General features: G+C 42.7%; 1 protein-coding gene across 5 annotated transcripts in view; it reads right to left on the reverse strand.

Moving 5' to 3' along the window:
- LOC135514189 (astrotactin-1-like) overlaps nucleotides 1-27209 on the reverse strand; it is a 278864-nt gene that overhangs the window by 105708 nt on the left and 145947 nt on the right. For all 5 annotated transcript variants that reach the window (XM_064937505.1, XM_064937488.1, XM_064937496.1 and 2 more), the window contains exons 15-16: nucleotides 12656-12760; nucleotides 8165-8353 (exon numbers count right to left, since the gene is read on the reverse strand). In XM_064937505.1, the coding sequence (XP_064793577.1) occupies nucleotides 8165-8353; nucleotides 12656-12760 (294 nt within the window). The remainder of the gene's footprint in view (nucleotides 1-8164; nucleotides 8354-12655; nucleotides 12761-27209) is intronic.

Raw genomic sequence — 27209 nt, forward strand, 5'->3', positions numbered from 1 at the left:
CACTGAAACTAGCTGCTCTCCACATCAAAACACACATGCACGGAAGCAAGCAGGCATACACACACACACATACACACGCATACACACAGTTGTACATACACACACATACACCATTATCAGTAAACAAGGCATGTCCAAGACATTTCTAATATTCCCTCTAAAGATGTATCTACATTTTTGCATCTCCTCGTTCATGGATTTCATGTGCTGCAGAATACTGTACTATATATTATTTTACTTATATTACATGAAGTCCTTCCATGAGATACGACTTCTAATTAAGAGTTAAGTGTAAGATCACCATTCACAATATGAAAGAGCAAGCATTGATTACCAAAGCAGCAAAAATCTATTACATTATGCAAATGCTGGATTGGAAATGCTGTGAAATTACATTCTAAAACATTTAACTATGACTAGGAAGAAATCAACTATAACCAGCAATTGCCTGTTGATGGTTGTATGATATAATGACTACCAATAGGTGCAACACAGCGACGTCAGACAATAACTTTGGCTGCTATTACTCTAAGCCTATGCTGAAATCCTATTTACAGTGCTCAACACATGTATGCATTTGCATGCAAAAATACAGTATCAAATGTATACTGTTTGAAATATATACCAGTTGCAAGTGCTGGTGACAATTTAGCTTTTTGGTTATGCCTACATCACTATATGATATGTCCAGGCAATATAATGTCTTCAAGGGGATTTGTTCCTTACAACTGTTACTAAATGCACAATGACATGCACTTGGATATAAAGTTTCTTATTATAGTTGCTATTTTTCTGTGCAAATTACTTAGTAATCCCGGCTTCTTTGTTTAACGCTTAAGGGATTTGGATTGGTCTGTCATATGATTGTTCATTAACGATAAAACCTAGTCTAAGGCAGCATCCCAAATGGTACCATATCCCCTACATAGTGCCCTAATTTTGGTTGCACACTGGCCAAAAGTAGGGCACTATGTAGGGAATAGGGTACCATTTGGGATGCCCCCTTAGTCTGATTAATATGCACAACGGTGTCCCATAGCTCCTCATAGCAAAAAGACAATAATAAGTGATGTGCCTTGATCATAATTAAAAGGGACTCAAGCAGTGTGGGAAGATTACAAAGCAATGGATTTACAATTCTGAAGGTGTTGTGAACGTGAATTTACCACTAAGACATTCCAGTAGATACTTCTCTCCAACAAACCTCTGAAAGCTCAGTGGGAATGACATTTATATCACATAGCAATACAGTGTAAGTTGAGTAAAGCTCTTTAAAACACATGCTATCTTTCAAAAATGAAAGAAACTCTAGCTAGCATTCCCTACAGCCAGACACAGGCTTTGACATTTAATCAATTATTAATTAAGTGCAACAACATTGCGTTCTACAGTTATCTCATATTATTAGGCAAAAGCACTTAGCCTACACACTTTATTCAACATGATTTAGTTCCGAGACTTATAATGAATGTATTCAACAACCAGTCAAATGCTTCCATTTTGATTGAGCTGTATAACATTGAAATGGCAAACTTCAATGATTTGATCTGATGAATTATCCAGCAGCAAAAAGTGTGATACAGCAAAAGAGAGAAAAAAGTAGTCATAAATTCTTAAGTCTAAAGGCCACCAAAAGGCAGCGTGAAGGACAAATCTCCTATTTGCTCATCTATGTTAACTCAAAGTCCAGAGGGTGTTGAGAGGTAGTGCCCTTCAGCCGAAGGACAAGCAGAGACACACATTACTCTGAATTACCTCAAGACAGCCAGGGCAGAAATCCTAAACTGATGTCCTATCTAAAACCTCACAACCCCACTCTTCTGCTCTGTAGGACTAACAAAAACAACAGGAAAATTGGGGGTTGCCTGTTGGAATCAACATTTTAAATGAATCGTCAAGGGGATGACCTTGAACACTTCAACTTAAGGTGGGATGTGGGGTTTAACTTCTCTTAAGCCGAGGGTAAAGGCTGACGAAACGGATCATGTTAACTAGGATTAAAACAGACTGGGTTTTGGCAATTACAATACATAATGGATGGGATCTTGTTTTGTGTCTGGGTTTCGATGAGAGTGCAGCAGGGGGGATTGGAAGGGCCTCTTGGGGTTATGATTCAAACTGGCTGACTCAAAATGGTATTCATATCTTTTAGGTCCCTGCTCTTATGGAGATATTACAGCCTTAGATTGTTTTTCTGCTGAGCAAGGAAATTGTGCCTCACATAGCCTACGCTTGACATTAAACTGTGTGTGTGTGTGTGTGTGTGTGTGTGTGTGTGTGTGTGTGTGTGTGTGTGTGTGTGTGTGTGTGTGTGTGTGTGTGTGTGTGTGTGTGTGTGTGTGTGTGTGTGTGTGTGTGTGTGTGTGTGCTTATCACATTTACTACTCAGAGGGAAGAGGCTATTCATGGCTCGTTTTATGCAGCCTTTGGCACTTTTTCAAGCCATCACTTGCTTATCATATTCAACTGTACACAGTGCAGAATTTCCTTCAAAAAGTACATACATTAAGTTAATCGTCAAAGACTGTAAGAGCAAGCGCCATACTTTGTTTACCCTCTTCAAAGTTCTCGCAATGTGCAAGTTATTTATATTTGACAAGTGAGATTAGCCCTGTCTTCAATCTGCTACAAACCTTCTGAAGACATCAAGCTCGAAGTCGAAGACATCTGCTTCACGCTCTCTCTAATTGTCTCACCACTGAGCATGAAGCGCACATTCATCACCCTGTCTGCTCTGCAAGATGCCTGCACACCACCTCATACCAACCACGCACTGCACCTGACAGAGAGAGGCCAGAAGAGGTAGGGCGGTCTGAGGCCAAAGTTCTCTTTCCACCGTACATGCAGTACTATGCGGAGCACCCATAGCATCCCCTTCTCATCGCTACCCTCCTTCCTGCTCTTACCTCGGGCTGCAGAGCCTGCAGAGACACCTGGGCCATGCTTAGCTGTTACCCTCTGACCTGCCTGTCAGCCAGAGCATGTGCAGCATGGGGGACCAGGAGAGCAGGAGAAGAGAGAGAAAACATCCTGGATAAGTGGTAGATATTCTGTCACCCCTCAGGAAGAAACATGCGGAGGGTTGAGCATGGAGAGCAGTGCAGGTGGTGCAGTGACAGTCACCTCCCTAATCAGTCAACTCCGTACTGTGTCAACTCCGTAGTCTTTCAACTCCATACATTTCACTATTCCTCAACCTCTGATCCTCACACTGTCTGAGTAGAATAATACAGCATTGTTTTAATAGCTGAGTTGCTTTATATATGGAATAAATAAGGACTGTTTTTCCTGTTTGTTGTCTGTGTTAATCAGAGCCTTGGCTTGACTTTACATAATGACCCTGACACTAGTCTTTGGGTGAAAGCACAGCTTTGAGCCAGACAGCAAGTGATCTAATTCAAAATGACAGAGGTCAGTAGCCTTTTAAAACAGATGGACCTTGGGTTTAATGGAGGTCATTATTCAGACGTACTGTTGTTGATGTTCAGGTGCTTTCAGGTGTGCTACTTCACTGTCTCCAAGACCTCAGGACAATGCTAAAATGTGTAAAAATGTACAATACTACAGTATGTGGTACTGTGTTTTTTATATGTTTAGTTTCTCATAAGTTGAGGTTCTAGGTTATTTCTCATACAGTAGACAGTGCTTATCTCTCATGTATTAATTCAACGTCAACTGTTTCTCATATAAATACAGATGTCAATTTTTGCTACTCTTTTCTTCTCCTGGTAGCCAGTTACGAGTTCAATATGCCGGTGGTGACAGCAGGTTGCTTCCTTTCAGCGCGACTGCATGTGTAGAGATGGGGAGCAGCTTGTTCGGTGCTATCTGGAAACCTTGGGACGGCCTTACCACATTGAAGTTGAAATTGAAAAAATAAAATAAATAAAGTCCCGTCCTGTGTTTGTTATTTCTTTAAAAATCAAGTCGTATCCACCGGCTATTCTCTGGCAAGCTAGTTGTTTGATAGATAGGATAACATACACCATTACGTGTGCTTTTAAGATGCTGTTCATTCTGTTCATTATATTATATCCATCTAAAATTATATCATTAATCATGAGGATTGAATATGATATCCTTCACTGTTTGAAAAATGCATACTGTTCAAAACTAATGAACTACGGTTGGCTTATTATTTATGATCTAATGATAATGTGCCTGTGTTTTGGATTTTCAAGCATTCACACCTACAGGAAGTGAATTCAAAAATGATCATTTCAATACATTATTTACTCAAACAGACTATAGAGTGTTTTTTTCTTTTAAGTTCTTTTACATGTTGAATTCGTTTTTTAAATTAAATTAAGCTTAAAACTAATACGAACACCATGGACCAGTTTTTAATTCATGTTTTATCAAAAGATTTCACTCCAAGTGTGTCATTACTTGGCCATAACTTCTTATACATTGCCACATATAAATAAGTCGTATGTCTGCTGACAGAACTCCCAAAACATCCAACAATTATTAGCAGACTCAGGCCAAATCCAGAGGCGCTCTGATATTTGGAGCAAAGGCTAGAGCATGGATCACCATAGTCTCCAGTGAGCTCATTACTCTCATCAAAAGTGCAGGACTTTTATGGACATTCTGTAACTTTGCAAAAATAATTATGATTTTTAAGAAATCTCTCTTTAGAAGTTAGGCCTATGTCCCAGGAATCAAAATGTTCATATAGTACCATAGTTCCACTCTCAAAATGTTTCATTCCCTGCTCTAGAAGAACCAACATTGCCCTGTGTAAAGCGAATTCACAAAATAGCGTTTAAAAAAAAACATTGCCTTTTGTATGTAATCGTGTAATAATATCTGTAGCAATGTCATAGAGTGAGAAAATGAAGAATAATGGAGTTTTCATGCGGATGGAAAACTCAGTCATTTAAAGCCTTCTGTCAGAAGTGGTAACATTTTGTAAATTGTGAGGCAATGTCCTTGGGAAGAAGGCAAAGTGGTCGATTCAACCAAAGGAAACAATGGTGGTGAAGTTATTGGACTGAAACACAGGGGAAAGAGGGGTCATTCATTATCTGGCTTTGTCTGGGTGGGGAAACAACTACAGGTAAAAATATGGATTGCTGACGGAGTAGGAATTCCACCTGAAATCACTCTTTCATGTGGTTAAAACTGACAGCCTATATTTTTTCTACAGAAACATGGGTTATGAAAAACTACACTAACAAATTGCTGGGGCTCAATGCATCCGTACATTCTATCCATCCGTCAAACCCTCCTTTGAGAGGGACATTCCATTATTTTAAAAGCGAAAGCGTATAACTTGTACATAAAATACAGTTTCTCCAAATTACTACATTTCATCTAAATTATGTTGGGGCCGCAGATCCAGGTGCCTTGTGTGAATTTGTCGGTGAGTAGGTAACTGGCCTTTAACATCCGTCATATTGGCCAACATGCAATCGCTGGAGAATAACCTGGATGAGCTCTGTCCGAGACTATCCTACCAACGGAACATTAAAAACTGTAATATCTTGTTTTTCATTGAGTCGTGGCTGAATGACGACATGGATAATATACAGTTAGATGTTTTCTCCATGCATCAGCAAGACAGAGCAGCTACCGCCGGTAAGGCGAGGGGGGTTGGTCTGTGTCTATTTGTCAATAACATCCGGTGCGCAATCTCTAATATTAACGAAGTCTCGAGGTTTTGCTCACTTGAGGTAGAGTACCCCATGATAAGCTGTAGACCACACTATCTAACAAGAGAGTTTTCATCAATTTTTCAGTCTATTTACCCCCACAAATCGATGCTGGCACTAAGACTGCACTCAACGAGTTGTATAAGGCCATAAGCAAAGTAGAAAACACTCATCCAGAAGCAGTGCTCATATTGTCCGGGGACTTTAATGCAGGCAAACCTAAATCCGTTAGACCTCATTTCTACCAGTATGTCACATGTGCAACCAGAGGGGAAAAAAACTCTAGACCACCTTTACTCCACACACGGAGACGCATATACAAAGCTCTCCCTCGCACTCCATTTGGCAAATATGACATAATTCTATCCGCCTGATTGCTGCTTACAAGCAAAAACTAAAGCAGGAAGTACCAGTGACTCGCTCAATACAGAAGTGGTCAGGTGATGCGGATCCTAAGCTACAGGACTGTTTTGCTACCACAGACTGGAATATGTTCCGGGATTCATTCGATGGCACTGAGGAGTATACCACCTCAGTCACCGGCTTCATCAATAAGTGCATTGATGATGTCGTCCCCACAGTGACCGTACGTACATATCCCAACCAGAAGCCATGGATTACAGGCAAAATATCCACACCGGGCTAAAGGCTAGAGCTGCTGCTTTGAAGGAGAGGAACAGTAATCCAGATGCTGATAAGAAATCCCTCTATGCCCTCAGATGAACAATCAAATGGGCAAAGCGTCAATACAGGACTAAGATTTAATCCTACTACACCGACTCTGACGCTCGTCGGATGTGGCAGGGTTTGCAAACTAGTAAGCACTACAAAGGGAAACCCAGTGACTGCGAGCTGCCCAGTGACACGAGCCTACCAGACGGGCAAAATGCCTTTTATGCTCACTTCGAGGCAAGCAACACTGAAGCATGTATGAGAGCACCAGCTGTTCTGGACAACTGTGTGATCACGCTCTCCGTAGCCGATGTGAAAATGTTTCACTGACATTTTCAACCTCTCTCTGACCGAGTCTGTAATACCTACATGTTTCAAGCAGAGCACCATAGTCTCTGTGCCCAAGAACGCCAAGGTAGACTGCCTAAATGACTACCGCCCCATAGCACTCCCATCTGTAGCTATGAAGTGCTTTGAAATGCTGCTCATTGGTTACATCAACACCATCATCCCGGAAACCCTCGACCCACTGCAATATCGCCCAAACAGATCCACAGATTACAGGGGCCCCTCAGGGGTGTCTGCTTAGTCCCTTCCTGTACTCCTAGTTCACCCACGACTGCGTAGTTAAGCACGACTCCAAACACCATTGTTAAGTTTGCTGACGACATGGTAGGCCCGATCAACAACAACGATGAGACAGGCTATAAGGAGGAGGTCAGAGAACTGGCCGTGTGGTGCCAGGATAACAAACTCTTCCTCATCGTGATCAAGACAAAGAAGATGACTGTGGACTACAGGAAAAGGAGGGCCGAACACGTCCCCATTCACATCGACTGGGCTGTAGTGGAGCGGGTCGAGCGCTTCAAGTTCCTTGGTGTCCCCATCACCAACAAACTATCATGGTCCAATCACACCAAGACAGTTGGGAAGAAGGCACAACAACACCTAATCCCCCTCAGGAGACTGAAAAGATTTGGCATGGATCCCCAGACCAAAAAGTTCTACAGCTGCACCATCGAAAGCTTCCTGACTGGTTGCATCACCGCCTGGTATGGCAACTGCTCTCCATCCGACAGTAAGGCGCTACAGAGGGTAGTGCGTACAGTCCAGTACATCACTGGGGCCAAGCTTCCTGCCATCCAGGACCTCTATACTAGGCGGTGTCAGATGAAGGCCCAAACATATGTCAACAGTCATAGATTGTTCTCTCTGCTACCGCATGGCAAGTGGTACCGGAGCACCAAGTCTAGGTCCAAAAGGCTCCTTAATAGCTTCTACCGCCAAGCCATAAGACTAATGAACAATTAATGAAATGGCTATCCGGACTATTTGCATTGCATTACCAAACTCCCCTTTTGCTTTTACACTGCTGTTACTCACTGTTTATTATCTATGCATAGTCACTTTACCCCTACCTACATGTACATATTACCTCAATTACTTTGACTAACCTGTACCCCCACACATTGACTATTTTTCAGTACCCCTTGTGTATAGCCCTGTTATTGTTATTTTATTGTATTACTTTTTTAACTTTAGTTTATCTAGTAAATATTTTCTTAACTCTTATTTTCTTAAAACTGCATTGTTGGTTAAGTGCTTGTAAGTTAGCATTTCATGATTAAGTCTAGACCTGTATTCGGCACATGTGACAAATACAATTTAATTTGATTTGTGCGTTTGCACTGTTAAGAAGACAAAAGGCCTAGCTTTGTTCTATCTCACCCACTCTCACTTTCTAGAGCATGTTGGAACATGAACCATCAATGGCTTCCCTCCAGCAGTTCATTAGATTTTACAGTACAGTATCTCCAATCAATTAGAGGTCTTACCTTTGCTGATGTCCTGGTACTCCAGCCACAGCTGTCTCTGGACCTGCTTGTTGGGGTACCAGATAGTGCAGGCCTCCTCGAAGCCATACACAGCCTCTTGTACAAAGTGATTACCAAACTCCCTGAGGATGGAGACAAAATCATGGCGGAGGGTGGCACCATCCAGGGAGTGGATGGCAGAGCTGAAAGCTGTTAGGAAACACAAAGAGGGAGTTAGAAATGGATAGGCTACTGACAAATCCATATCAACACAGCTCAAGCCTTGTGTAAAAAAAGATAAATTAATGTTGAAAAGCAATGAAACTATCACACCCTGATCTGTTGCACCTGCCTTTGTGCTCGTCTCCACCCCCTCCAAGTGTAGCCCATCTTCCCCATTATCCCAAGTGTATTTATACCTGTGTTCTCTGTTTGTCTGTTGCCTGTTCGTTTTTGTTCGTCAAGCCTACTAGCATTTTCCCCCTTACTCCTCTCTGTTTCTAGGTCCTGTTTTCTAGTTTTCCCGGTTTTGACCATTCTGCCTATCCCTGAGCCTGCCTGCCGTTCTGTACCTTGTCGCACCACACTGGATTATTGATCACTGCCTGCCCTGACCCTGATACTGCCTGCCGTTCTGCACCTTCTGGACTATGATCTGGATTTACTGACCTCTGCCCTTGACCTGTCGTTTTGCCTGCCCCCTGTTCTAGTAATACACTTTTTGTTACTTCGACACTGTCTGCATCTGGCTCTTCCCAGAAACGTGATAGAAACGGACATAAACCTGACACAGGAAAAAGCACAAATATTTACATGTATGATAGTATTTATTTTTACATTCCATATTCAGAGTAAATCAGTATGTCTATGAAGATAATTGTTTGTTTGTTTTAAGGTCAAATGTAAGTAAGAAGCACATGCCGGTATTATAGAATACAAGCCATAAGCATACGATACACTTATGCTAAATTTCAATTTAAATGAGAAAATATGTACAGTTTGTACTTGTCTGTAGTTTTAGGTAAACATCCTAATGAAAGCTCAAGTTTGTGAAATGATAAGCTATGACTCCCTATGTTTGTTGTGACAGTGCACAGACTATGATTAAAGTGCCATATGTAAACTTGAGGCTTTCTTTAAGTCTTAAATTGAGCCTTCATGAAATCCTCAGAGGGGAGTCATTGTAAAGCATTTACTCTTGCTGGTGTTTTTATATCTTTGGGAAAACACTAAAAAACATGCATAGCTCTTCAACTGTTCCATTATCATTCGAGAGCCCTAGCATTAACATCCTATCACTCACAACACGCTAGTCTTACATTATGAAGCAAAACAGTCCTTATAGAAGGTTGTGCTTTGGTATCAGGTGTAAAAATCTGTAATAATAAAAAAGCTGCTGAACTCCTACAATTAATGACACTGAGGAAATGGAATTCTGAAGGCTGTGGCCATGTTTAAAGGCAGAGAACTCCTATCTGAAATGCATTAGTAATGGTACATCTATATATGTAATATTTATGCTATACTCCACACGTGTGGCGAAGTAAACACAAAATGCTTACGGATAAATAAATGATAGACACGTTAAACAAAACAAATCATGCAAGTCATGGCATCCAAAAAGAAAACAAACAAATCCAAAAATCATTCAAGCCCAAATAAACAATTCTGCAATAACTTTCTGGCAGTCTGAAAACTCATGACACATTCATATAAAAACTTTTTTGCATGTTGATGTAGGCCGTTCAGATACCGAAGCAACACAATATGGTACAAATCTAAATAGTTAGAGGCTGTGGAGCGGACCTTTCTGGACCCCACTTCCCAGTGGCTGGGGGTCCTGGGGCTTCTGCACATCTCTGGGATTCTCTACTTTGAGCACATTATCTGCTCTACTCTTAGTGAACCCCCCTTCACATTTCTCACTGACAATCATGCATTTTACAGGTGGAATGCCCACGCGGTATCTGCATACCAACCAAACTGTGTCCTATAACTCAAGATGATCTAAATGCATGTTCCCATGAGACTGATTGAGATCAAATGGATGTTGATCAACAGTGTTGTTTTGAATGATGTACAGTGAACACACTTTAGAGATGTTGTTTACAAACTGTTGCATAGGCTACGTGTGTTTAGTTTAAATCAAAGCATATATTTTGCCTAGTGGAGTGCTCTGTTTTGGCCGAAAATGCGACCATTTGCACAATAATACAAAAAGGACATAGGAAACGCGGTAGTGTTTTTTGTCTTACAGTAAAGTTATACTATGATGTATATTCGGTTCTGTTATGTAGAATACTATCATTATATGATCTTGCAGAAATTGACTCAGTTTTGATCAAATGTTATTAAACATTCACCAGAGTAGCCATGTTCTCTCTGAGTGGAGTGGAGGGCGAATAATGCGTGGTGCATGCTTATATTTGTCCTATTTCACACATAACATTTGGAGAGTGGGGTCACAGCATGGGTCAAGTGCCTTGCTAAAGGGCACATCAACAGATTTTTCACCTTGGGGATTTAAACTAGCAACCTTTCGGTTACTGGCCAAATGCTCTAACCACTAGGCAACCTGTTGCACACGTGGAGGGTCCTGCACATGCACAGAGGCTTTGGGACCTTTAGTTGTCAGAAGGAAAGGTCCAGAAAAGTCGGATCCGCAACCACTCCGAAAAATAAATAAATAAAAATGACAAAAAGAAGAGAATCAAGAACTTCAAGAAGCTCTACAGCAAAGTACTGTCAACAGTGGAGTAGAGAGAGTCCTTCTAAGAAGTAGTGCTTCACTAAAAACCTATCCACAATCATCTTATTTCATGCCATTTTCATGGCAGGGCCTGTCAAAATATATTTGCTGAGATACAAAGTTATGTGGATGATGACAGCTTATCAGACCATACAGGGAAGTGGTTCTAAACCACGGCTCCGTGATGCAAATGTGGAATGCCATCTTTAGGCTTCAGGCCTAGTTTCCATTACCAAAATTTCCCTTTTTGCCTCTTAGGCATGTGCCAAATTTTTTCTTGACGTCCACTGTTCAAGTGTGCATGTAACTCACTGCATACAAGATGAATAGAACCCTGCGTTAATATAATTCTTGACTAGAACCCTGATTATAACCATTAATTAATTAATTGAACCATTTCAACGGCTACAGCTCAGCATTTAACACCATAGTACCCTCCAAACTTGTCATCAAGCTCGAGACCCTGGGTCTCGACCTCGCCCTGTGCAACTGGGTACTAGACTTCTTGACAGGCCGCCCCCAGGTGGTGAGGGTAGGTAACAACATCTCCACCCCGCTGATCCTCAACACTGGGGCCCCACAAGGGTGCGTTCTGAGCCCTCTCCTGTACTCCCTGTTCACCCATGACTGCGTGGCCATGCACGCCTCCAACTCAATCATCAAGTTTGCAGACGACACTACAGTGGTAGGCTAGATTACCAACAACGACGAGACGGCCTACAGGGAGGAGGTGAGGGCCCTCGGAGTATGGTGTCAGGAAAACAACCTCACACTCAATGTCAACAAAACAAAGGAGATGATTGTGGACTTCAGGAAACAGCAGAGGGAGCACCCCCCTACCCACATCGACGGGACAGTAGTGGAGAAGGTGGAAGGTTTTAAGTTCCTCGGCGTACGGACAAACTGAGGTAGTCCACCCACACAGACAGCGTGGTGAAGAAGGCGCAACAGCGCCTCTTCAACCTCAGGAGGCTGAAGAAATGTGGCTTGTCACCAAAAACCCTGACAAACTTTTACAGATGCACAATTGAGAGCATCCTGTCGGGCTGTATCACTGCCTGGTACGGCAACTGCTCCACTCTCAATTGCAAGGCTCTCCAGAGGGTAGTGAGGTCTGCACAACGCATGACCGGGGGCAAACTACCTGCCCTCCAAGATACCTACACCACCCGTGGTCACAAGAAGGCCAAAAAGATCATCAAGGACAACAACCACACGAGCCACTGCTTGTTCTATCATCCAGAAGGTGAGGTCAGTACAGGTGCATCAAAGCTGGGACCGAGAGACTGAAAAACAGTTTCTATCTCAAGGCCATCAGACTGTTAAACAGCCATCACTAACATTGAGTGGCTGCTACCAAAATACTGACTCAAATCTCTAGCCACTTTAATAATTAAGAATTGGATGTAATAAATGTATCACTTGTCACTTTAAACAATGCCACTTTATATAATGTTTACATACCCTACATTACTCATCGCATATGTATATACTGTACTCTATACCATCTAATGCATCTTGCCTATGCCATTCGGCCATCGCTCATTCATATATTTATATGTACATATTCTTATTCAATCCTTTACACTTGTGTGTGTATAAGGTATTTGTTGTGCAATTGTTAGATAACTTGTTAGATATTACTGCATGGTCGGAACTAGAAGCACAAGCATTTCGCTACACTCGCATTAAAATCTGCTAACCATGTGTATGTGACCAATACAATTTTGATTTGATTTGCTTTAATTATGTGTTATAGTTACCTTGAGAGAGAACCCACTGGTTCAGTTTGACATGGTACAGGACAGACCTCAGCCTCCAATGCTGGATGAGTGGGTACCCAGAGACCTCACTGTAGTTCACCATTCCTGTAAGAGGCACAACATATCACATCACCTATCATTTTCCTTTCCAGTTAACAGGGCTTTGATGCAAAGTATGAAAGTGGTAGATTAACAAAGAAAGAAACACATGTTAAGTACAGATGATAACTTGCACAGCACATTCACAATTAGTGACTCTGTCTTAAGCTACAGACAAACAGTGGGCTTCGGTGACAGATCTTTAATACACTCTGATGGGTTAGAAAAACACTGATTCACACAAAAGCATGTCATGGTCTCAAGCACTTTGACATAATTACAATACCACCAGAGCGCAGCATAAAGAAAATGTATCACATTCTGCCCGCCTACAATGTCATTACGAAGGGGTTTGACGAAAACCTTCACTGGTTAGTCCCTCAAAAATGTACGTACAGATGCCTTGCTTCTTAGGGTAATGATTGACTTGGTCAGCTTGTTAGGGTTAACAACAAATCATCAATGGCAGGCAAAGCATAACAAATGTAGCTATATGTAAATGAAAATACATTGGGACGTGTCGACATTCATCATCCAAATCTTTTCTTTAGATGAAATTAAGCATTTCTATTCTACCTCTGGTTACGGTACAGAGTTAACATCCCTCACACATCACCATATGTAGCGTTGGCATGGTGCTAAATCATCTCATCTCCTATGGCAACTGTCAGCAATTCTGAGCTGTGCAAGGAATCACACCCATACATCAATTTTAACTTTCCCTTCATGTTCTACACATCTGGAAGATGTCTGAAGACACAGTATATCCTGGGAGCTTTAAGAGATGCTACATTGTCAGTCAAAACATCTGTGAAACGTAAAAGAGACGCAAAAAATGATGGACCTTCCGATTCACAACTGTATGAGGACATTCTGGGACCGTGTCACAATATTAGTAGTAGGCAACTACTAGTTCAGACACCCACCGGAGGACAGACACTGACAGAGTCGTTTTGTTCTTCTGAAAGTACTATTCAATGAGAGCTGTAATATGGTATTGGTAATGTGGGATTATTGCCAGAACTTTCCAATTCAAGACTGTATGAGGACCGTATGGACTCATGTCACAATATATCATGCTTCTGAGAGACACTGAAAGAGACTTTTTGTTTTTAGTAATAGTGAAATGAGAGCCGTGCTGTCCTATTGGTATTGAATGGGTAATGGGGTTTGTGTTCCCTGGAAAGAACACAAATACTGTGTAGAGGATCATTCCCTTTCAGTGTAAATAAGGAGTAATGCAACGTATTTGTAATTTAGCTTGTGAGCCAAGTGAAATTTGCTCCGGTAACAGTTCCTTGTTTGGCAGGGGCTTGACATATTGTATGAACTTGATGAATAAGGCTCTAAATGTGATGTTCACACATTGTCCTCACCTTGAACAACATTCATTTATCCCTTCTTATGGGAAAACGCTCCCCAAACAATACAATTCCTGGTAGTAGGCACAGCGCTGCACTGTTCATGTCCCCTTATAAAATGAATAACAAGCCAAAACATATACAGCCCATATTCCTTCTTTTCAAAGGCCTTGTCTCCCTTTACCCCTTGGGTGCTCTGCTCTCATTGTCTGACAGAATGAGTAATATGACTGAACTTCACATCACAAACACAAGTTCAGTCTCTAGTCGTCGCTAGTCATTTTGCCACGATGTGGCGAGCCTCGGGTGGAGTCATTAACATACACTAAAATGAACATAGATTGAAGAGAGAAAAAGATAGACACAAATCAAGGACTAGGAGGCAGAGGAGATCTGAATATCAAACCCTATGTGTGACCACCATGGATCTATGATCTAATATCCTGAGGGCCTTGTATATCTCTGTGCCACCACTGCCAAATCTTAAAAATCTAGAATCTTCTCTCAGGAAGATTCATAGCGACAACCACAGATGGAAGTAATCTTATGGCTCATAGAACCCCATTAACTATGGGACCCCATGTTCCATTTCACTCTTGGATAAGTCGAAGAAGGAATGACTGAGGAAAGAGGTGGAACACTGAGAATTACCTGGCACTCCTCTACTAATCTAAGTGGGTCCCAAATGGCACCCTATTTTCTATATAGTGGAGTGCACCACTTTTGACCAGAGACCTCAGGGTACTATTTAGGTATAGGGAACAGGTTGCCATTTGGGACGCATCCTAACTGTAATATAGCAGCGGAGCCCACTCTTCTTCCTGAGGAAACTGATAAAAAATCTCAAGCCTACAGGAGGAGCAAAATGTTAGCTTTTGAAAAGATGTATGGGAATGGCTGTACGTAATGCCTTGATAATCCAACGGCTGTCACGTCTACGCCCGCTCCTCCAATCCGGCGTTCGACGTCGCCGGTTTACTAACCACCGGTCCTGGGAATCATCATTATGCACACCTGGACTCCATCACTTCACTGATTACCTCCCCTATATCTGTCACTCCCTTAGTTCTATTACCCAGGCAGTATTGACTGTGTTTCGTGTCTGTACGTTACTCGTGTTACTTGTATTGTTCCGTTTATTATTAAACTCACCACTTGCACTTGGTTCTCGACTCCTAGCATCCACGTTACAATGGCAAAGATTATGGTATCATATACGTTGTTGGACTAAATCACTAGGCCTTACCACTCACCTCTCCTTGACCAGATCTTCTCCAATAATTTCCACTGCCTCTCAACAGTTTTCATAATGTTAGTCTTATGTGGTCAGTTAATCAGTATTTTATAGGTGGTGTCCTCTGTTCCATAACCATGTTCATTACAAAGTATACACTACACTACAGCATCCATATTACACCTACTGTAGGTTATATTGAAAACATTTCTAAGATTTCTAATATTCACTCTTTAAAAGGTATGTGGAGCATATTTTGTCTGCTACTTGAAACAAGAAAGATAGTTTGCATAATGGACAGTAATCAATTCAAATCATATTGAAAAAAGACAATCATGTTAATATATGTGTTACTCAAGTGAAGGTTGGATATTCGGAAAGTTAAGTTTAGCATTAAGTTAACAACACAGAAGTTTATTTGTTAGAACGGTGCTACTGAACATATTCTGAACACTACCTCGCTGCTCTTCTGTAAAGTTTTGATTGAAGACGGACCAAATTAACAAACCAGGCAGGAGGCCTTGAAGCCCCACTAAAAGGATGAAACATTAAGACTGCAACAGTAGGAACGTCTCACATCTAAAGAATCCAACAGATTGAGGCCATTCATAAATCAGCCTCAGACTAATTAACGAGGCAGATTTTGCATCCAAAATGGCACCATATTCCCTATATAGTGGACAACTACTAGCCCTGGTCAAAAGGAGGGCATTAAATAAGAAATAGGGTGTCATTTGGAATGGAACCTGAGAGGGTTTCTTTTATTCCAAGGTGACACCCTTTCCATTTTAGCATTGTCAAAGGTACTGTAGGACTAGGAACTGTCAATGTCTTATAAAATATCTCAGCGATACCTCTGTTCTTTAGCGATCAGTAGGCCATATGCTGCGGCTTTAATTGAGAGGGACTTGGGGAGAAGGGACTCTGTGTCACAGTTTGAATCACTGCCATTCTGCTTGCATCAACGGTCAAATCACAAACCACCAGTTCAGTTCACACCAAACACCCCCCCCCCCCAAAATGTAAAATTTACTATAATCCTGATGCTAGAAATGAACAAGCAACTCAACTAGACTGTAATGTCAGTCAATATAGACTTCTGAGAAGTTATTTACCTGTGTACTGTCTAGGCATACATAGATCTCTGTAGATGTCTCCTCAGAGGAGGCCTGTAGATCCCAGAGGAACAGGTGCGCACCGTGATGTCTTTTTAAGGGGCCACCCTTAAGATCCCCGCTCCCATGCTGGGGTCCACACTGTATTAATTATCACATCTAATGTTGTTGGTTAATTAACCGCAGGGAATGGCTCAAGCAATTAATCAGTGTCAAATAATAAATTAAACCCCAAATGTGATTACAATTGTGGGCTGCATCCAACATGTAAGATGAATGGAGCTTGGTTTTTTCAGGTATGCCAGAAATTGTCTACTACTCACAGGCAGAGTGCACAGTAAATAAAACAATTGTCATGACTTGGTGAGGATCAAAAGGACCCATCAGCTACACAAATCTTTGAGGATAGACAGACCCTGTTTTATGACTTAAATACCTAGCAGAAACTCTCCCTTTGGCTCTGCAGGATTGGAAGGCTGAAAATCCTTTGTTACACAGAGAGACTTTGCCGCCAAAAACTTCAACATCAAACAATGGACACTGGAACAAAATATTTCAACATCCGAATGTTGGGAATGATGAGAGATGGAATATGGAAAATTCATGTCTATTTTGTCATAAAAATGATCAGAAAGACGTTATAACGGAAACGTTGTAACTTTAAGAGCTTTCACACTTTATATATCAGATTTACATCTAAATGTTGTAAAGAATTACATGATTAAACATGAAACAATTTTTCAAAAGATAGAAACGTGATTTTAGCCTTCTAAATGAGAATTGTGTTTCATGTAAACTTGTGCCCAGTCAATAGCCACTCCCAAGTGAGCTCAGAGTTTGCGTCAACATGACCCAACGCCCTCTAAGACCAGAGTGCTTAAAAGGACTTGCTAACAAAATTTACATTAGACTAAAACATGCCGGGTTGCTGCCGGCGTGTAAAGTGGTCCTACCTGTACCCTGAATAATCAACCATTGAGACCAGAGAACGTGAGGCCGTGGTGCACACGTTGAAATGGTTAGAAACTTTGTAAACCAGACCAAAACATGCACCGTCTGCAGCTGTGCATGCAAAGTAGTCTAGGACATTTGACCAAAGACGAGAGGGAAGACGAGATCCCTCTGACCACTGTGCGGTTCATCTGAAGTACCTATTCTAACAAACACTCCAGAACAAAAGAAGCCTACAACTAATAAGGACATTGTGACCTCTGAGGGACAACCAGAGACTTACATCAAACCACTTCCCATAGAACCATCGAGTTCAACAGAGAGACGAAAAAGACATCCATGAGTAAATATATACAGTGCAGTTCTTTTCCCGAATGAGCGGTTGTTCATGTCCAAAGTATTCCTATTCCCGTGAGTGTAGCTTCCAAATGTATGTACGACAAGGTAACTCTCTTTGTCTCTCCCTCTCCTTACATACCCCTCCCTTTCCATTGTGTAAACGAATGGTTATGCTTTTCTTTGTCCACTAGGGACCTGTTTTCATTGTATTATGTATGTAATCAATAACCTTATACTGTGTGTTTACGTATTCTGTATGAGGATTTAGTTTGTAAATACATAATTAAGCCCATTTGTGTATTGCTGATTAATCACTTAGGTTATGGTTCGTGCAGATATCCAAGAATTGTGCGACGTTCAGAATGTGACTGGTGAGGTAATAATTCATCATTGACTGTTATTGATGTATCAGATATTAATATATTTCTAGAGTTTAAGTCGGGAGATAGTAACTTGTTAAATATTGTTTCCCATGGTGCCCCAAATTCCTAATGAGTTAATTGTTACATGATTAATTTAATCAAGTATCAATTAAACATAGTAGGTAATTATTCGATAAAAACAGTCAACACATTAATGGTAGTCAGTTCTCAACACACTGTTGTCAAGGAAATGTATATGTGTAACTACAGTAGACACCTACTGCTAGTACATTACAACTGAAATATGACATATTAATAGTACCAATGATTTTACTTCCATTCTGGAGAACATCACATCATTCTTATGCAAAGTTGGATACTCGAATACTCCATAAAGTATACAGTGTCTTCAGAAAGTATTCATACCCCTTCACTTAATCCACATTTTGTTGTGTTACAGCCTGAATGCAAAATAGATTAAATAAATGTTTTTCTCACACATCTACACACAATACCTCATTTACATAAGTATTCACACCTGAGTCAATACATGGTATTTGGCAGCAATTACAGCTGTGAGTTTTTCTGGATAAGTCTCTAAGCATTTTGCACACCTAGATTGTACAATATTTTCCCATTATTCTTCATGAAATTCTTCAAGCTCTGTCAGATTGGTTGTTGATCATTGCTAGATAACCATTTTCAAGCAGATTTAAATCAAAACTGTAACTTGGCCACTCAGGAACATTCACTGTCTTCTTGGTAAGCAACTTCAGTGTAGATTTGGCCATATGTTTTAGGTCATTGACCTGCTGAAAGGTGAATTCATCCTCCAGTGTCTGGTGGAAAGCAGACTGAACCAGGTTTTCTTCAAGGATTTTGCCTGTGCTTAGCTCCATTCCATTTATTTTTTATCCTAAGAAACTCCCTAGTTCTTAACGAATACGGGAGGTAGGCTAGTGGTTAGAGCGTTGGACTAGTAACCGAAAGGTTGCAAGATCGAATCCCAGAGCTGGCAAGGTAAAAATCTGTCGTTTTGTCCCTGAACATGGCAGTTAACGCACTGTTCCTAGGCTGTCGTTGAAAAAAATAATTTGTTCTTTACTGACCTGCCTAGTAAATTAAAAGAAAATATATAATATAAAAATAAAAGCATACCCATAACATGTTTCAGCCACCACTATGCTTGAAAATATGGAGAGTCGTATTCAGTAATGTATTCTAGTAAGCAAACATATGGAATTGTTTTAAGATGGTCATACCATGGATCCTTTAGCTATTTTACGACCCCTTTAGGTATAAAATGATTGGATAAAATATTGAATTTGGCCTGTAATACTATACAAAAAGACAGTCAAAATATAAATAATAAGGAATAAGGTTTTGAAATGTCTGTCTACATCTAAATATATATATTTAAAAAAACATAACCCCTTATTTTTGTAGGCACAAAACTACCTCAATTCATTCGTACGGGTTACCTTCAGACGAGTTCTGTGACACTTGTGGGGGTCGTCGAGCAAAATTAAGAACACCATTGTGTTCGTTTGGAGCGATTTTCAGAATGTGTCATGGTCTGATGAACACCGCAGCAGCTCGGCTACCATCCACCGCAAATGCGGAAGGCCGACATAGGTAAATGCGGTGGATTGAAACCTGATATCTCTAGCTTAAACTGACATATTTTGATGGGGATTTTTTTATTATGTTACACGGATGTGTCATTAGACTCTTAAGGATAAAACACTATTATTGCACACAATGAGTTCATGCAACTTATTATGTGACTTGTTAACATTTACATTACATTTAAGTCATTTAGCAGACGCTCTTATCCAGAGCGACTTAAGACTGTTATGTACTTGAGTGAAGACCCAAAAGCGGTTTTAACAGAAAACAGAGTTCTTTAATGAAAAACAGGAATGGCATAAATCCTCTTCCAACGTAGTCAATGGAACAAAAGAACGTAGTATAATGCAGGATGCACCTGCCAGGCAGACTCCGACAGGATAGGACAAGGTGGAAGCAAACGAGACGACAGCTTGCTTCTGGCATCAAAAACACAAACAAGAATCAGACACTGAAAGTAGCAGGAACAGAGAGAGAAATAGAGACCTAATCAGAGGGGGAAGAGAGAACAGGTGGGAAAGAGTAAATGAGCTAGTTAGGGGAGATGTAGAACAGCTGAAGAATGAGAGACAGAGAAGGTAACCTAAAAAGACCAGCAGAGAGAGACAGAGTGAAGAGAAAGGACAGGAACAGACATAACAAGACATGACAGTACCCCCCACTCACCGAGCACCTCCTGGCGCACTCGAGGAGGAAACCTGGCGGCAACGGAGGAAATCATCGATCAGCGAACGGTCCAGCACGTCCCGAGAGGGAACCCAACTCCTCTCCTCAGGACCGTACCCCTCCCAATCCACTAGGTACTGATGACCACGGCCCCGAGGGCGCATGTCCAAAATCTTACGAACCCTGTAGATGGGTGCGCCCTCGACAAGGACGGGGGGAGGGACGAGCGGGGCGCGAAGAACGGGCTTAACACAGGAGACATGGAAGACCGGGTGAACGCGACGAAGATAGCGCGGGAGAAGAAGTCGCACTGCGACAGGATTAATGACCTGAGAAATACGGAACGGACCAATGAACCGCGGAGCCAACTTGCGAGAAGCTGTCTTAAGGGGAAGGTTCTGAGTGGAGAGCCATACTCTCTGACCGCAACAATATCTAGGACTCTTGGTCCTACGCTTATTAGCGGCCCTCACAGTCTGCGCCCTATTACGGCAAAGTGCCGACCTGACCCCCTTCCAGGTGCGCTCGCAACGCTGGACAAAAGCCTGAGCGGAGGGGACGCAGGACTCGGCGAGCTGAGATGAGAACAGCGGAGGCTGGTACCCGAGGCTACTCTGAAAAGGAGATAGACCGGTAGCAGACGAGGGAAGCGAGTTGTGGGCGTACTCTGCCCAGGGGAGCTGTTCTGACCAAGACGCAGGGTTACGAAAAGAAAGACTGCGTAAAATGCGACCAACAGTCTGATTGGCCCGTTCGGCTTGACCGTTAGACTGGGGATGAAAGCCGGACGAGAGACTGACGGAAGCCCCAATCAAACGGCAAAACTCCCTCCAAAATTGAGACGTGAACTGCGGGCCTCTGTCGGAAACGACGTCAGACGGAAGGCCATGAATTCGGAAAACATTCTCGATAATGATCTGAGCCGTCTCCTTAGCAGAAGGGAGCTTAGCGAGAGGAATGAAATGAGCCGCCTTAGAGAATCTATCGACAACCGTAAGAATAACTGTCTTCCCCGCTGATGAAGGCAGTCCGGTGATAAAATCTAAAGCGATGTGAGACCACGGTCGAGAGGGAATGGGAAGCGGTCTGAGACGGCCGGCAGGAGGAGAGTTCCCAGATTTAGTCTGCGCGCAGACCGAACAAGCGGCGACAAATCGACGCGCGTCACGTTCCCGAGTGGGCCACCAGAAACGCTGGCGAATGGAAGCGAGCGTACCCCGAACGCCGGGGTGGCCGGCTAACTTGGCAGAGTGGGCCCACTGAAGAACGGCCGGACGAGTAGGAACGGGAACGAACAGAAGGTTCCTAGGACAAGCTCGCGGCGACGGAGTGTGAGCGAGTGCTTGCTTTACCTGCCTCTCAATTCCCCAGACAGTCAACCCGACAACACGCCCGTCAGGGAGAATCCCCTCGGGGTCGGAGGAGACCTCAGAAGAACTGAAGAGACGAGATAAAGCATCAGGCTTGGTGTTTTTTGAGCCCGGACGATAAGAAATAACAAACTCGAAACGAGCGAAAAACAGAGCCCAACGAGCCTGACGCGCATTAAGTCGTTTGGCTGAACGGATGTACTCAAGGTTCCTATGGTCAGTCCAAACGACAAAAGGAACGGTCGCCCCCTCCAACCACTGTCGCCATTCGCCTAGGGCTAAGCGGATGGCGAGCAGTTCGCGATTACCAACATCATAGTTACGTTCTGACGGCGATAAGCGATGAGAGAAAAACGCGCAAGGATGGACCTTGCCGTCAGAGAGAGAGCGCTGAGAAAGAATGGCTCCCACGCCCACCTCTGACGCGTCAACCTCAACAACAAACTGGCTAGAGATGTCAGGTGTAACAAGAATAGGTGCGGATGTAAAACGATTCTTAAGAAGATCAAAAGCTCCCTGGGCGGAAACGGACCACTTAAAGCACGTCTTAACAGAAGTAAGGGCTGTGAGGGGAGCTGCCACCTGACCGAAATTACGGATGAAACGACGATAGAAATTAGCGAAGCCCAGAAAGCGCTGCAGCTCGACGCGTGACTTAGGAACGGGCCAATCAATGACAGCCTGGACCTTAGCGGGATCCATCTTAATGCCCTCAGCGGAAATAACGGAACCGAGAAAAGGGACAGAGGCGGCATGAAAAATGCACTTCTCAGCCTTCACATAAAGACAGTTCTCCAAAAGGCGCTGGAGGACGCGTCGCACGTGCTGAACATGAATCGAGAGAGACGGAGAAAAAATCAGGATATCGTCCATGTAAACGAAAACAAAAATGTTCAGCATGTCTCTCAGGACGTCGTTAACTAGTGCCTGAAAGACAGCTGGAGCGTTAACGAGGCCGAAAGGAAGAACCCGGTATTCAAAGTGCCCTAACGGAGTGTTAAACGCCGTCTTCCACTCGTCCCCCTCCCTGATGCGCACGAGATGGTAGGCGTTACGAAGGTCCAATTTGGTGAAAAACCTGGCTCCCTGCAGGATCTCGAAGGCTGAAGACATAAGAGGAAGCGGATAACGATTCTTAACTGTTATGTCATTCAGCCCTCGATAATCCACGCATGGGCGCAGGGACCCGTCCTTCTTCTGAACAAAAAAAAACCCCGCTCCGGCGGGAGAGGAGGAGGAGACTATGGTACCGGCGTCGAGCGAAACCGACAAATAATCCTCGAGAGCCTTACGTTCGGGAGCCGACAGAGAGTATAATCTACCCTGGGGGGAGTAGTTCCCGGAAGGAGATCAATACTACAGTCATACGACCGGTGTGGAGGGAGAGAAGTGGCCTTGGAACGACTGAACACCGTGCGCAGATCGTGATACTCCTCCGGCACCCCTGTCAAATCGCCAGGCTCCTCCTGTGAAGAAGAGACAGAGGAAACAGGAGGGATAGCAGACATTAAACAGGTCACATGACAAGAAACATTCCAGGATAGGATAGTATTACTAGACCAATTAATAGAAGGGTTATGGCGCACTAGCCAGGGATGACCCAAAACAACAGGTGTAAAAGGTGAACGAAAAATTTAAAAAGAAATGGTTTCGCTATGATTACCAGAGACAGTGAGGGTTAAAGGCAGCGTCTCACGCTGAATCTTGGGGAGAGAACTACCATCTAAAGCGAACAAGGCCGTGGGCTCCCCTAACTGTCTGAGAGGAATGTCATGTTCCCGAGCCCAGGTCTCGTCCATAAAACAGCCCTCCGCCCCAGAGTCTATCAAGGCACTGCAGGAAGCAGATGAACCGGGCCAGCGGAGATGGACCGGAAAGGTAGTGCGTGATCCAGAAGGAGAGGCCTGAGTAGTTGCGCTCACCAGTAGCCCTCCTCTTACTGATGAGCTCTGGCTTTTACTGGACATGAGGTGACAAAATGACCAGCGGAGCCGCAGTAGAGACAGAGGCGATTGGCGACGGAGAACGCGAGCTCCCTTCCACGAGCTCGGCGACGAAGATCAAACCGTCGCTCTATGCGAATAGCGAGAGCTATTAAGGAGTCCAGACTGGAAGGAACCTCCCGGGAGAGGATCTCATCCTTAACCTCGACGAGGAGACCCTCCAGAAAACGAGCGAGCAAAGCCGGCTCGTTCCAGTCACTAGAGGCAGCGAGAGTGCGAAACTCAATAGAATAATCCGTTATGGACCGATTCCCCTGACATAGGGAAGACAGGGCCCTGGAAGCCTCCTCCCCAAAAACAGAACGGTCAAAAACCCGTATCATCTCCTCCTTAAAGTCCTGATACTGGTTAATACACTCAGCCCTCGCCTCCCAGATTGCCGTGCCCCACTCACGCGCCCGTCCGGTAAGGAGAGAAATGACGTAGGCGATGCGGGCTGCGCTCCTGGAGTAAGTGTTGGGCTGGAGAGAGAACACCACATCACATTGAGTGAGGAATGAGCGGCACTCAGTGGGCTCCCCAGAGTAACACGGCGGGTTGTTGATCCTGGGCTCCGGAGACTCGGAAACCCTGGAAGTGGGCGGTGGATCGAGGTGGAGTTGGTGAACCTGTCTTGTGAGGTCGGAGACTTGGACGGCCAGGGTCTCAACGGCATGTCGAGCAGCAGACAATTCCTCCTCGTGTCTGCCTAGCATCGCTCCCTGGATCTTGACGGCGGAGTGAAAAGGGTCCGGAGCCGCTGGGTCCATTCTTGGTCTGATTCTTCTGTTATGTACTTGAGTGAAGACCCAAAAGCGGTTTTAACAGAAAACAGAGTTCTTTAATGAAAAACAGGAATGGCATAAATCCTCTTCCAACGTAGTCAATGGAACAAAAGAACGTAGTATAATGCAGGATGCACCTGCCAGGCAGACTCCGACAGGATAGGACAAGGTGGAAGCAAACGAGACGACAGCTTGCTTCTGGCATCAAAAACACAAACAAGAATCAGACACGGAAAGTAGCAGGAACAGAGAGAGAAATAGAGACCTAATCAGAGGGGGAAGAGAGAACAGGTGGGAAAGAGTAAATGAGCTAGTTAGGGGAGATGTAGAACAGCTGAAGAATGAGAGACAGAGAAGGTAACCTAAAAAGACCAGCAGAGAGAGACAGAGTGAAGAGAAAGGACAGGAACAGACATAACAAGACATGACAAAGACATGTTTTACTTATTTAGGCTTGCCATCACAAAGGGGTGGAATACTTACTGACTCAAGACATTTCATCTTTATATTGTTAATTAATTTGTTAAAAATGATCAGGTATTGTGTTTAGGCCAGTGACACAAAATCTCAATTAAATACATTTTAAATGCAGGCTGTAACACAACAAAATGTGGAAAAAGTCAAGGGGTGTGAATACTTTCTGAAGGCACTGTACATTTACTGAACATGAAAGACGCAAATTGGCTATTTCCGGGAATTCTGTTTTTTTTTTGCATGTGAATGCATGAGCAAGCCTGAGTTTGATTGCGTATTAACATAGCAATTATCTTTGTAGCTACGGAACAAGCTCAGCTTGTGTAGTAAAACGAGGTAACTTTATATGCCAGTCTGTAAATTCAAATTGCCTTGGCAAGTAAACAATTAACCGTGCAACCAATTGATAGCACACGAGGAGAGAGAGGAAGATGTTTTTAGAATGTTAAACAAGGCTCTCCTAAGTGTGACACAATTAGGTCGGTACATTGAAAACAGACTATAGTGGAAGTTAGTAGAAGGTTTAGAGTTTATTTTAACATCACCTTTGTTGCTGATAAACACTTGCTTTTTTTAAACATATAACTTTGTCTTATCTATTCGACATTCGCTAAAATACATTTACATTGTACTTGTTTCTAACTGGCTTCCAGGTTTCATACAAATGGCTAAGTCTATCAACTAAAACAACACTTACTGTCACGCTCTTCATTTGTCAGGCTAACGTATCTATGATCAGCCACACCAGGATTATAGGTCCTATTTCAATTGAAGCATCAGCAAAAGTTTAATATTGAACACTGGAGATTGTTGAGCTTAAAGCTAACAGCAAGTTTGTTTGTTCTTTACTTCTCCAAAGTCATGTACTCCAAAGCACACCTCAATTAAACTTTTGTTCAACATCTGAAAACAGCTAGGAAGACAAGAGGCAAGGAAATTGCAAATAAATCTATCAAACCTGACTGTAGTGCTCACATTAACCGTTATGTCTTTGTGAATTCTTGAAGCTTTTAAACTATAGAGATGAGATATTGGCCAATAAAAGAAAAAGGACTGATGCAAAGGCCCAGAACCACTGAAAATACTCAACAAAACATCGGACACAAAAATCTGAGACAATGCACATGTATTGAATGGTAAGTGAGCAGAGTTGACAGTAGCTACTCATGGTTCCTGACCCTTCCAGTAGGGAACTGCGACAGAAGTATAATAAGTAACACTGCAGGTCAAACCATGGCCCAGCCGAGGAATTACCAGATAACAAAAAAAAACAGGCCAAAGCCCAAATAACAGACGGGGGGATGCCTTGAAATAACCTTTTAAAGGCTGAAATGCAAGGGTTTCAAATAAAGCATTATCCAGTAGACTGCCTTACACTATAGCTATAGACAGACACAGAATCATATTCTATAAACAGTTACAGTAGCGGTTGTATGGGGAGGTGAGACAAAAAATGCATTGAACACTAACAGAAACCCCAGAAGGCATGACCTTCTTTCCTGCTACCCATTACTTCAAGAGCGAATAAAAATATAGATTATGTGGCGTCTCAATGCTGACACATTTAAAGGAAACCATTTTCTGGACACTCAGTGAGGACGGTACACCCCTGAGGGATAACTAGCACAGACAATATAGAAATAATATAACTTCTATTCAGTCATGAGCATGTAACAACAAATATATGAACTTAACAGCTACAATTTATATTTGTATTGCTTCATTTTGATTAATACATTTTCAATCCAATTAAGTCCTTTGATTTTAGACTCGTGGAGGCTGAGTAATTCATTTGGTTGAATGCCATTCCAGATTAATAATCATACCATTGTATTAATGAATCATGTGCGCTTTATTTGGTGGACCTGGGATTGATAACTACACTTTATGTGCACTTTATCTCTCTAAGATATAGGAGAAGTAAAGTAATGAGAGAATAATTCAAAGAAGTTACTCAGAACTGTAATGGATTCTAGTAACTGGATTATCAGAAATACAGAATGTGACCCAAGCGGACAAAGTTTGCTGCTCTTGTGTAATGTTGCATCTATTATCTGTAATCAACCCTGTTATTGCATCAAGATGATCCTATCTGTCTGAGATTGATAAACCTTGTACGATTTCACGTTTATTTCCAGGGCAAGACAGAAATTGACTTCCAGACATGAACGCACACACTCAGTCACA

Source organism: Oncorhynchus masou, chromosome 3 (assembly GCF_036934945.1).
Source record: "Oncorhynchus masou masou isolate Uvic2021 chromosome 3, UVic_Omas_1.1, whole genome shotgun sequence".
NCBI classification, from domain to species: Eukaryota; Metazoa; Chordata; class Actinopteri; order Salmoniformes; family Salmonidae; genus Oncorhynchus; species Oncorhynchus masou.